The 13294-nt window shown below is 41.3% G+C and overlaps 1 protein-coding gene across 1 annotated transcript in view; it reads left to right on the forward strand.

Annotated features, from left to right (window-relative positions):
- fgf11a (fibroblast growth factor 11a) overlaps positions 1-13294 on the forward strand; it is a 105438-nt gene that overhangs the window by 57630 nt on the left and 34514 nt on the right. Inside the window, exon 2 of the mRNA XM_005940220.2 lies at positions 667-777. Coding sequence (XP_005940282.1) covers positions 667-777 — 111 coding nt within the window. The remainder of the gene's footprint in view (positions 1-666; positions 778-13294) is intronic.

Below are 13294 nucleotides of genomic sequence, written 5' to 3' on the forward strand. Positions count from 1 at the left end.
ACACATATCCACCGATTAATCAACAGACCAACAGCATACCAGGTGACATTTAACTTAATATGTGGGTCTGTGGGGATTAACTTGCTAGGAAGCAGTTTTGAGTGGCCACCCAAGGAGCTACAGCTTCTAGTCTACAACAAGATTAGTGTTTCGGGCTGATATACCACAAAGGCTTTACCTCAGTGAAATTTACTACACGTCTAAAACAAATCTTTTGACAAAAATACTAATAAAAAATTAATAATCCTGCTCTCGTAGATATGTTTTCCTTTAGTATTCCTCAAACAGCTGACCTTGAAGTTCTAACACTTTTCTACGCGTGTTAGAAGTGGTCACCTTTTGAAGTGACGTGCTGCTGCGAGGCCTCTCGTGCACGAATGCAAAAACGCACACGGAATAAAGCATCTTAAACAGCTTGCCTCCCTCGCTTGAGCCTCTCTGTGAAAGATGCATGTTTTAACCCAACGCCGAGGTCCCATCAATCGTGTTGAAGGCCACAGTCACACACGCATATACGAGTACACACACTTCACTGTTTGACTGTTTCGCTGGGTAAATATTAAGACCTGCCTCTTAGGTAGCCGTGTGCATTAATATATGTCACCTGATGAGAGTGTATGTGTGTTCTCGGACGTTAGCGTGTTTAACATTGTGTTTGCTCTGCAGAGCCTCAGCTGAAGGGCATTGTCACGCGGCTCTACTGCAGACACGGCTTCTACCTCCAGATGCTGCCGGATGGCACCATGGAAGGCACAAAGGACGAAAGCAGCTCCTTCTGTAAGTAAAGGAGGACAGACTCTTAGATATTGTTGCTGTACAAGGGTTCTATTTCATGCCTGAGTCAGTACATGCACCTCTAGGAGTTTCCCCTGCTTCCATGTCAAAGTGTGTTTAAACGGGATCTTCCTGGTAAGACAGATTAACATCCTGAGAGCACGCAGAGGCACGACAACCCTGCCATGCTTTCTGGTTTGATTTGCACCAGGATCGATCAGGCTGAAAATGCATGCACACTTGGCGAGGTGGACTAGGGGAACGGCAGCCAAATGGGATTCATTCTCATTGCAGAATATATCACAGAAGATCTCTGGCACTGATTAAGCTCTTCAAAGACATGCTTTTAATTGTTTTGCTTACAATCATTCTGACCTTCAGGTTGTAAGCCTTATGTGCCTATGAATAACTCATCTGTGAGTATACACACTGCACTGTAAGTGTGCATGTTGTGTTCTCAGTTTCAGGCACAACACCCTGAATTATTTAGGTACATGTCAGAGTGCAAGTTTCCAACAAAGTTCAATGAAACATCCGTAGCAGCTAATATTCTGGTGTATTTATCACTAGTAAGTAGATATCATGTGATGTCTCCTAAATGTTCTATCCAGGCAGTTCAATCACCACACAGACTTGATGTTACAGTGGTCACAGCTGTTCATTGGAACAACGTGTCAATGCTGCCGCCATATCGCTCAAGGGGAGACAGGCTGTCTAATGCATGCACGTCTGCAGAGGCTGACGTCTTTACACAATTAAAAATCCTCATTAATCACTGATTTTTCAAGTAGCTTTCAAGACAATTTTTTTATTGTAAAAATGCTTTTTTAGCAACAACTCCTAAACCATTGGAAGTCATGTTTATTTCCTATTAAATGGTGACACTTGTGAGGAAAATACATTTGTTAGTTGAGCAGCAGAGTTGTTGGTTGAAAGTGTGGGTTGCACCTATTAAAAACTTCCCAAATCTTCTCTGCCAATGCCAAACAGCTTAATCTGCTACTCCCTCTTCTTTGGCGTCGTTCAGTTGATTGGATGGTTGAAGTATGAAGAAACAAGACATTTTGAAAATTTTACAATAATTTTACAATATATTCCTTTAAGAAATTGGGGCCCTCTGTAGCATGTGGAAGAACATCTGGTGATTTTCGTTGGTAAGTTAGCCATTGTTTGTTTCTGTCTATCTGCTGGTCTGACTTTTCTCAGCTTCAATCATTGTTTTTAAGAGAAACTTAACACCCTTTAAGGCACAAATACTGTAACTTAATTATCCTGTTAAATTAACACGCTCGATCTATGGAAAGGATATTTCCTACCTAACTCTAATGTTATAGTTTTATTGTTAGCAATAGCTGCTAACCGCTACCCAATGATAACTTAATAGATGGCTAATGTGGCTACTGGATAACTGCTAACAGTAAAAAGTCTAACATTAATGTCTTTGCTGGCTGGGTTAATGATTATGATAACTGTTAAATGCTTCAGTGTTGTTGAAATGGGAGATTCTCTGACCTCTCGAAATTCCTCATGAAACAGCGTTCAGTGTTGTGAACACTGACTATTGTTCATGTGTTCAGCTGCTAGCGATTCAATTTCTAACTATAGTATTTCAAAACTACTTAATGGTATCAAATAACCACTCTGAAGATTTTATTGAAGACCTACAGTTCTTAACAGTCACACAAAAACCTGCTGTCCTTCTTTGGTTGCTGAGTTTGTGATTGTGCACACACACCTAACCCTGTGAGGGGCATCGCCTAGAACATTAATGACTCAAAACATCCTATCCCATGATTCCCTAGAGTCTCTGGATGGACTCCAACCTTTCCAAAGAGATCAATATTATATTACAGGAAATCCCTGATGTGGCAACACGGCAGCTTTTTTCTGTCAAAACACCAGTTTGGGTGGGAAATATGAGCTTAGCACAATTTTGGATTTACACTCTACACAGGGAGGGGAGAAAATCACACGTTGACACTCAGCTGTGGTTCCCCTGTACAAGATTATATTTCAGCATTCTATTAAGACGTCAGAATCCTTGTGACAGCAGGATTGTTACTGGGTTGGAATAACCTGGATCTAACCTTGAGGTGTTCGTTGTGAGGTTTTCCCCTGGCATTTGTCCTGGAGACTAGCTTATGTAACTTGGCAGGATGATATTTGCTGATGGGAAACATAGCAGCGCATAAAGTGTTTATTTAGTGAAATAAACAATGAGTGAAATATTTCAAGACAACTCTCCAGAAGGCTGATTCTCCAGATTCTCACATAACAATCCCCAGGACTGTTATCCCTGAAAACTGGTTTGGCACCGAGGTTATGAATCCTCTAGCCCAAGGAGGTTGGTTAAACACCTCCATAAAGTGATTAGATCTGCACTCACCTCTCCCTCTTATGTAACTGCACACCTACGCTGAGGCAAATGTCGGCTGAACATTCTGTCTGAAGTGATCACATAATACCGCTGGGCACATCTGAAGGCGAACAGGGCTCATGCCCAGACAGATGTAAAGACGAGCATTGTGTAACAGCACCCCTAGCGTGCAGTGGCAATAAACTTCAGTCGGCGGAGGTCAGACCGCAACTTGTTTGCAGGGGTTAATTTTTATAACAACACTAATTCCATCAATGCCAGTATCTGGTGCATGGCTTCCCTGAGCTGTTACATTTTCAAAGGCGGCATGTGATAAACTCTGCAAAACCCAAACTGTGCACTTACAGATTATTTATTAATTCAAGCAAACAGTCTTCTAGAGATTGACATCAGTGAAATAGAGTATCAATCAGAGACACAATCATCCACCTGGCTGCACAGAACATTGAATGAGCAGAAATTGCTGCGTGAGCATCAACTCTTATAAACTGTATGAGTGTGTGTGCATGAGAATGTGTGGAAATTCAGACCGTAAAATGCAATGTGACCGACAAACAGACACCTTTTGCTTTAACTCAGTTTCACTCTTGCATATAGAATTCACCTGTTTTTTTTTTTGCATTCTTTTTTTTTGGTGATACATTGGGCTGATCTGACCATCCAATGCAGAATCACGATACAGCCAGAGAGAATACTCTTGAAGTCGCGTTGATAGAATCTCCTCAAACCTCCTCAGCAGCCGCAGAAGGAAGAGTTATTGTCTCACTGCTTTTGTGACCAGCTCAGATCCTCACTGACGTTGAGCCCTGGAAACTTATTCTCTCCTCCTGTGGAGAGAGTAACCCAGCAGTGTAACCTGCTTGGTTACACACTGAGCCCAAAAGCCATTCGATTCTACCAACTCTGTTCAGTCTGTCCGTTGTTACTTTCTCTCTTGGTGCTGCTAAAAATGAATTAGCTGTGACACTGGGACTTTCTGTGTGCTTGGCCTTCTCAGATCCTGTTCTCACTCCCGAGGTATCAAATGCTATAGATGGTAGAAGCTGTCAGAATCACAGAGATACACAGAAGGCATCCTTTAGTGTCCGTTCCATGAACCACTGGCTGTGGCAAGAGTAAGATAAATCTCAGCGTCCCAACTTGACCCATACATTTTAAAAACAGCTGATATTTTTTTTGTTTAGGAAAATTCCCAGTAGCTAACTGAAAACTAGGAAAGCATATGAGGAACTAACTTTCAGAATAAAACATGAAGTAAACACAAAGGACAATCCCCCCGTAGCAGGAGGAGGAAGAGGACGGAAACAGGTATTATTCCCAGTCTTTTTACTTTACATCTATCAACAGATACCCCTTATCCCAAACTCTACACAGGTTCCAGGTGATCTATCTTAAGAAGTAAATGTATTTGGACTTTGGAAATAGACTAATCACTGCCTAACATTTAAAGAAAAAAAAAATCCTTATTGATCATGGGGACAAAAGATTAGGGTGAATTGTTGGAAGTTAAAGTATTTGTAATTTTTTTCTTATATCTGAAACAGATCAACCCTTATATGTAACAATAGCCACCTTCTACCACTCATCAGCCTCAGTTTCAGCAGTGATTGTGCACCCCACTGAAGTGTATAACACAAAAGTGTGTAACACCAAAAAAGGCCAAATCAGCATCAAATGGGATAAATAATTAAAGGAGGAACAGGGAAGTTCATATCTGAGGCGCTGGCCCATGCAGCCAGCTGTGATACTCATCGGCTGATCTTCAGGATGAAACTTTCACCTGTGACCTGCTGCAGTGAACGACCTCCAAGGGGCAGGAGGGAGCCCGGTCCATTGGCTCCCTCTTGTCACTTCTCTACCTGGGGTACCAGGCTTTACAGCAGCTACCTTAACCTCCTGTTTCTCCTGGACCCAAATGTGTCAGGAAGGCAGGACACTGAAAGGAAAGCCAAATGGAGGGAAAGAAAAAGCTGGGAAGAGGTACAGAAGCCCTGAGGGGATGTAATAGAACAAAAAGTGACAAGAGTGGCTTTTGTATGGCCTTGGAATACTTTTATCACTTTTTTAAAGCAAGCGGCTTCAGGGATTTCTTAACTAGGTGACAGAGGAAGCTGTCACCAAAGCACACTATATTTTTGCAAGTGAGAGATTGGTGGAAACAAAGAATAAGAGGATCACAGAGGAGTGGAGAATGGGAAGACGGGCCAGAGCAAACTGAGCCAGTGAGACAAGATGGGCTGGCAGAGAAAGAGAGTAAGTGAGACGGAAGGAGGGGGGGAGACGTGAGGATGACGGTGAAAAAGGCAGAGGGACAGGAGGGAGTGATGGGGAGCACGAGGAGCAGCTGGCATACAGCTGATGGCTCCTCAATCACTGTGTCTCCCCCCTTTGGTGGGAGGTCAGAGGAGCTGCCCCCCTCTGCTCCTCTTCTCCTCTCTCCTTGCCTGTTCTTGGCTCTTCCAGGCTGTTATATAATAAAGCTGGGAGAGGAAAGAGGGGAGGGAAGAGGAGCAACTTTAAGATTTACTTATCTTTTCAATGGAAATGAAGTTGCTGTACTGTGTGTTGTTCTGACATGTTTTAGCCACTTTAATAGAAATCAATTACACTTCATAGTTGGTTGAACATTTGTTTAAGTGCAACGCAGATTCTTGGGTTTTTAAACTTTCCATTCATTTGAAAAGTTCATGGAGACTCTGAATTTAGTTGAGATGACCATTAAAAAAAGTTTAATTATTTCTGTAATGATTAGAATTTTCTTCTAAGTTGTAAAGATATGGGAAATAATTCTACGTCTAGTAGGGCTGCCACAATTAGTCGAGTAGTCACGATTATGCCGACGATTTTGTCGACGACTTAATTAATAGCCCTGTTACCGTCGTTTGAAGCTCTGTAAGATCCTGAAAGACACAGGAATAAGTAGTAGGATTTAAGAGTGTAATAATGGACTGAAACAGAAGATGGCAGCAATGCATCTACAAGGATGCCAGCTGCCATTAAACGCCAAAGAAGAAGAAGCATTCCCCGGTATCATAGCTATCCCAGAATTCATAGCGCGAATCAGCCAGTTCCAGTTTCAAACAATGGCGGCAGCTACTTATTTTTAATTTGACTCTTTCTGGGTCTCTTAAGTTATTTTCAGGTGAGAATGTAGCTGTGTAAACTTCAAATATCTGCTTGATTTATCAAAACATCACATATTTGCAAAAGTGCTCTGACATTTTTGGAGAAGTCTGTTACCCACCAGCCCGATAGCTGACCGGGAGGTCAATGTTCACCAGAGCCAGCGAGAACACCGAACCCCCGGCACATAGTTTTCAGACCCCCTGCAGTCTTTCGCTACTCAGTTTAAACATGACATATAATTCACTTAGATAACTTAAAAATGTTATTGTTTGGCTTGTTCCAGTGTTTTATTTGTTCCTGACCAACTGAAAGTACCACCAAAGAAGCAAAGAATGCTGGTAACCGACATGTGTCTGTGCTGGAAATGTCAGATGATTACCAATTTGTCCAAAGATGCTAAGGACTAGGGCTGCACGATTTTGCATAAAATGAGAATCACGATTTTTTGGCTTAGAATTGAGATCACGATTCTCTCACGATTTTCTTTTCCAGTATAAATATTTATTGCGCTTATTAACTGCACATCAACTTCGTAACAGTTGAGACTGAACATAAAAACAATAAATAAACATAAAAACAACAAATGTCTCACGTTTTGTTGTTGCCGCAAAATGTTGTACTGCTTGAAATTCCGTCTCCACCGTTGCTCGACGCTGCGTGTATAGAGCAGGTAGTGCAACAATAGAAAAATAGTTGCGGGACGGCACTGTGTAGCGTTTGTCTAGGGTGTTGATCATTTTCCTAAATCCCTCGTTTTGCACAGTGTTGATGGGAGCCATATCTTTGGTCAGGTGATAAGTGATAGCCTCCGTAATTTCTTTGTGCCTGCGGGAGTTCGACGGGTATAGGGAAGCGCTGTATAAGGTTCCCGTTATTGATGTTTGGGTGGTTGACCGGGACGGATTTTCTCCTGTCACTTTCTCGTCATCCCTGACGTGCTCTCCGTTGTTGTTTCCCTGCTAATTTTAGCATCACACGGCACAGCTTCTGTATCACGTGGTATAAGGCTCCGCCCTTGTCATTTGTTGAGCAGGAAGAGTGAGCGCTTGTTTTCATGCAGATTACGTCCCGGATCAAAATGCGGTACAGTCATCGTCATCGTCTTTATTTTTTTTATTTTTTTTTTAAATCGTTGTCATTTGGAAATGAGATCGCACATAAGTATGAATCGAGATCGCGATTTTCTAACGATTAATCGTGCAGCCCTACTAAGGACTAAATCCAAATCAAGGGGTGATGACCAAATTGCCTTCTACGTAAACAGTGTTTAAGTTATGGATAAAATTGTAACTTGAATAATGTGCCTCTTCAGGAATTTGAGTGGTTTGACTGTACTGCTGCCAAACAACTGTGGCTACATTTAAGTTACATTGTGTTTTTATAAATGGCCTCGGGCCATTTCAAAACTGTTTCAAAAGGTCACATGTACCTGATGTCAGTACTGGTAAAAAAAATCTGAGACAGGTGACAGAGCAAAGGAAGATTTAAAATACCTTAAAAGAAAGAAGGGAGAGAATAAATTCTGTGGATAGGTCATGAGGGATTGATCTTGATTTCCTTCGGGGGACGAAGAAAGCAAAAATCCCAGAAGGAGACAGATTGATGGACACAGAGAAAATGGAAGAAAAATGGACACAAGAGAAAGATAGATGAAAGCTATTGACTCTCAGCGTGTACATCGGGAAGCCATGAGGAGGAACTTGATTCCCAGGCTTTTATCCACTGTAATTACCATCTCCCACAGTTGGAAGGAAATTTTACTTATCTCGCTTTGCACTCTGGAACAAGTCTGTTCTTTTTTTTCTTTAACTTTCCCCCAGTGCTCGATAACGCTCCTGCGCACAGGGCAGGGAGGCAAAAAGCTTGAAAGGCAGATGAGGGAAGCTCAGCTCTGTGTGAGAGCTGAAGCATCCAAGGAGGAAAAGATGTGAATATTGAAAGCCAAAGCTCCATCTGACAGATGAGGAGAAAGGTGGAAAGAGTAGCAGAGCGGGCTCACAAGGATCAGAAGAAGAGCATGAAGAATACCAAACAAGAAGAAGTGAGGATACGAGGCAAAGAGAAGAAGAGAGAGCGATGAAGAGCCAGACAGATGAGGCTGCAGGGTAAAATAGGACAAAGATGAATGGGAGAGCATTGGTTTCACAGGATGGGGAGAATGACAAGAGGCAACAGGGGAACTGAAAGGGAACAAATAAGGAAGAAAAATGGAGAGATGTGTAAAAAAAAACAATAAGATAAGAAAAAGGGACGTTAATTCATGACAAAGAGGGCTGAAAAGACAAAAAAACACCAGGGAAAGAGAGGAGAGAGATGGATGGAAGTGAAAGGAAGACAGATAAAGGCACAGAGAAATCAGTTATGGAGAGGAAGGCCTAGAGGGAAGAGGTGGAAGTTAAATAACAGGACTGTGAAAGTAGTTGTCTTGTCATCAGAGCCATCGACCACTGGGGAAATCAGGCGTGAAGCTCAGCTGCAACTCATTTAATCTGCTCTTGAGCCATTAAAGCTCATTTCTTTCCAACACAAATGACAACGTGCGAAGAGGCTATTTCATTTGTTGCCAATGCAAATCCACTTTTCTGTAGCTTTATTAGTTCAAGTGTCACGTTAATGATCCCAGTGCAGTGGGCTGTCGGGAAAAGACTTCATTTCATATTCTTGCGACTATGTTGGGATTTTGATTATTTAAGTACAATGTTATTAAACAATGTTGTAAATTAAATAAGATCATGAATATCATCCAGTAGCTTTCAGTGCAGCTTAACTTTTGATCATTCCAGATAATAAGGAATTATTCACGAATACGTTAGAGTTCACAGCTTGACGTTAACGCTGAGCAAAAATACACGTTATTTAAAGTCATGTTAACATATCCAGTTGTAATGTGGTAGGTTACCACTGCTAGATATCGTTACCTTTAAAACTTGTTATGTTAAAGGATTACGGTCAATAATAAAATTAAAATGAAATTTCTGGTTCAAATCCACGTCAGTAGGTACGGAGGAATTCAGCGTCTAGAGCCACCGCCAGTGTAAAGCACAGTGGAGGCTGTGTCATGGTTTCAGGCTGCATCTCAGCCAGTGGTGTTGGAGATCTTGTTAAAACTGACAGAATTATAAACAGAAAAGCACTGAAATTCTTGGTCAGCAATGCTTTACCATCTGACGAGCTTCTAATTGTCAGCGGCCTGGACCTCAACTTTATCAGAGGACTGGGGATGATCTTAAGAGAGAAAAAAAAGAGACTTTAGGGATGATTCATCCCTAAAATAAGAGCCTTTGGGAACTGACTCGATTGTGTAACCAACCAAGAACTCCAGACTTGTCATGTAACCATTGGCTTCATCTTTCAGCTGAGGAGGTTACTGCTTGGATTAAACCATCATGGGTCCTTTTTTTGTCGAGTTTGCATGTTCCCCCTGTGCTCAGTGTGGGTTCTTAGCTGTCAATGTAAACACGAGTGGTTATGTAGCTCTGTGCTGTACCTCTCGGTTTTAACAAGATAGAACCTGGATTAATATTCCAGGCTATATTCCGGTTCTCACTTGTTGTGAGTGGGGAGAACCTTCAGCTCCTCTGTGACTCCTCCTCACGACCACACTGGTACTGGGAATTCCACCGTGCTTGTCCTTTTGCTTGTCCTTTAATAAACACACTCTCCACCGGCCTTACAAGGCCCGTTTGAACGGCTGCTGTCTTATCATACATGAAGCGAGCCGTATTCATACAACCCGTAACATTACTTTGAGTTAGGGAGTTAAAAATATGAGGTCCATGCGTCCATGTGCAAGAACGTTTCTCTCACACTCCACAGTTAGCAGTGGTGCACACCTGCGACATCACCAAACACTAAATTGTGTGGTGTCTCCTTAGTTTTCCCAAGGAGACACCACACAATTGCGACTATTACAATAGGTAGCACAGCAAATGGACAAAAGCTATAGGCAGGCAGCAGTGTGTCTCTGTGATCCTCTTGCTCTACAGTGGTAACACTGTAAAGAAAAGAAGCTACAATAATCTAAAATCAGAGTAAAACTGAGTATTTTGTTTAGAAAATATTGTATAGCCAAGATAATTGGGTTAATTTAGTTACTTCTCTGCGCTTATCTCTTATAGCACTGGTAAACTGACCATTTTGCTAAGGGTAGAATGATTCTACTTAAAACCTCCTTCAGTTTAAAATGCCGGCCCTCTGGAAAATCTAGCACCATATGCAAATGCTATTCATGTGAAAACTTCTAACTGCTGAACTTTAGATGTCACCTACATCACCGAAAAGTTGCATCTGAGCGCATGTACACCAGTCCGAATTGTATACTGAGCCGTGACTGGCTTCTCAACCAGTGGTGATGTCACAAAATCAATATCTATAGACACAGAGAAGGTCAAACATCTATGTGTGGCACATTTTTAAGGAGCAGGGAACTTTAAATAACTGCAAATAGTAAAGGCAGATGTGAGGTGAAAAGGGGAATGTTAGAAAGCAACAGATGGGTGAAAATATTGAGAATTACTTACTGCTGAAGACAAATCATTTAATCTAGTTTTATCTTGCATGCTAACAGCAAGTTCATTTATATGTTTGCTTGAATGAGCCTATAGGATTTTAGCCTAGTTATGGCTAGTAACTGGACGACTGGACGACTTACAGTGTTTGAGATGCATGAATGATTTGAGCTCACATTGTGTGTCATCACTGACGAAAACTTATACTGTATCTGTAATTCCCTCGATTTACTCAGTGACCATCGACATAACTCATAACTGAAGGGTATGAGTGGAACATGTGCAGGAACATTATAATCTTAATAGTGTAGGAAACTCAAATGCAATAACATAACTCGTTCACAGTAGCTCAGCTTCTCTGTAAGCCCTGTTACCGTTTATGCATTCTTTAGTCTGTTCAACATAAGTAAGAAATAGTTTAGACATAACCTTGGAATGAGTCAGTTTTAGATGCATCAGCATCTCGTGACAGTGCTCTTATCCAACCAGCTTCACTGAGACTGGAAACTAAATAAAGCGCAGCTGTCCATAAGTTAAACTCTGTGTGACTTCTCACAGATGACTGTAATCCTCTTCTCATTCCTGTAGAGACCAACTGTGCTGCACAATGCAACACTGCAGAGCAGCAGCGCAGAGTGCAGGCCTGCAGAGGCCCTCCTTACAGCTTAACTCTATGTCCTGCTCCTGCTTCCCAGTGCTGAGCCGCCCCTCCCTTTCCTCTTCCCATCTCTACTTTCTCCTTGTTTATTTATTGTGTAGATGATCTCAAGCCTCAAATTGACTGTGGGATTGATTTGGCAACGGCCTCCCCTTCATTTCCCTTCCCCTCTTCTTCTTTCCCCTCCCCCAAAAGACTTTTGATTAATCTAGCAGTGTCCTCTGTTCTGCTAGAAGCGACTCAAATGTAACGACGGAGAGGAAGAGGGATGAAATGGGATGCCTGCGCTATCCATGCAAACAGTTATGTTATACATGCGATTAGCAAAGCTCTTTTTGATGGAGGATAAGAAGGAAATAAACAATCTGAAGTGTGAAAGCAGGAAAAAAGAGAGTGAGAGAAGGAATGAAGCAAAAGCTAAAGCCTGATTGTTTTGACCTTCTACTGGTGTTCTCCAAATACAGCTTATAATGATATCAGGGACATGCACACACAAATGTCTTTGTTATTTTGTTGAGGGCAGAATATTATTTTTAATGGCTACTATCAATTTTGAGCCTGTCTTATTCCCAGGATGTCAAAGTATTAAAAGAATCAGCAAAAACAAGGCAAGTGCAAAGCAGCCGCTGGACTGCTACCAAAGGATATCTCGTGTTTCATAGAGGCAGCTTTTGAAGTAACAGGAAGTAATGTCTGACTTTTTAGATTCATAATTCTGGGAGTGAGCAGAAATTGCAATCTCATATATCGATTTTATCACTTATAAAATATTATAAATATTTTTGTCTTTTAAATTTTTTCCCACCTGACTACCATTAAAACATAGATCATGAATGTTACTCAAAGAACACTTAATAATTATATACACGATATCTTGCTAGAGAAAGATACAAGCATCATGGTAACAGCATCTTTGTTGACAAAAAATATTGTCAGCAATGTGAACTGACACTTCTATCACACTTTTGCTGCTTAGCTACATGACGTTAATCTCCAAATCCAACAAAACAGGCTAACATTACTCAAAAACTCTTATGCTGTAGCTGTTGACATAGACTGATGACTTTTATATTGTCACAGCTATAACCCTTCAAAATATCCTGTATTTTTTACAGAACATCTAGTTATTTCTGTAGGTTGTGTGCTAGCTACAAATGCTAACTATAAACGTTTTGTATCTTTATGTTTGTAAAATGTAAAACTGTCATGCAGGGACTACGGCTCATTTCTGTCCTTATTATCTTGGACAGTGTAGTCCACCTGCATGTGTTGTGGTGGTTTTCTTCCTGTGTGTATAGATAACATGCAGTTATCGCCACAACAGTGCACCTAGCACTGTTAGGAAGTGAGAAGCAGGAGTAGGAGGGTGACAAGAAGGTGGGAGGCAATGTGTGTGCACGTGCCCAGCTCTATTTGTCATCCCAGCCATGCTCATTGGTGACACCTTGTTCATTTGCGAAACCAACTCTTTGAAATGCAGGAATCGATTGAGCAAATAGAAGCAACGTGCTGAAGATGGAGAAAGGAAAGAGAGAGAGAGAGAGAGAAAAAGAGTAGGTTGGGCTGTCTTTATATTCAGTGCAGGTGGTAAAAACTGTACGTTACAGTGACTGTTCTGTGGAAAGTTGGAATATAATCTAAGTTTTTAAGTTTTCCTCAACAAAAAGTTAAAGAGCATATATGCTGCTCGAAAAAGAAGGAATGTGTTTTGTTTTCCAAGTTGCCGTGCTAGAAAGAAAATCTTAACTCTTAAGAGGTCAGAGCTTAATCTTCATCAGAAATAATACTGACAAGTTGTTAGTTTTTAATCACGGCCAGCATTGACTTTCTGACACCATCTGATAACTTAAC

The sequence above is a fragment of the Haplochromis burtoni genome, unplaced genomic scaffold (genome assembly GCF_018398535.1).
Source record: "Haplochromis burtoni strain Fernald_Lab_line unplaced genomic scaffold, NCSU_Asbu1 Contig_279, whole genome shotgun sequence".
Lineage (NCBI taxonomy): Eukaryota > Metazoa > Chordata > Actinopteri > Cichliformes > Cichlidae > Haplochromis > Haplochromis burtoni.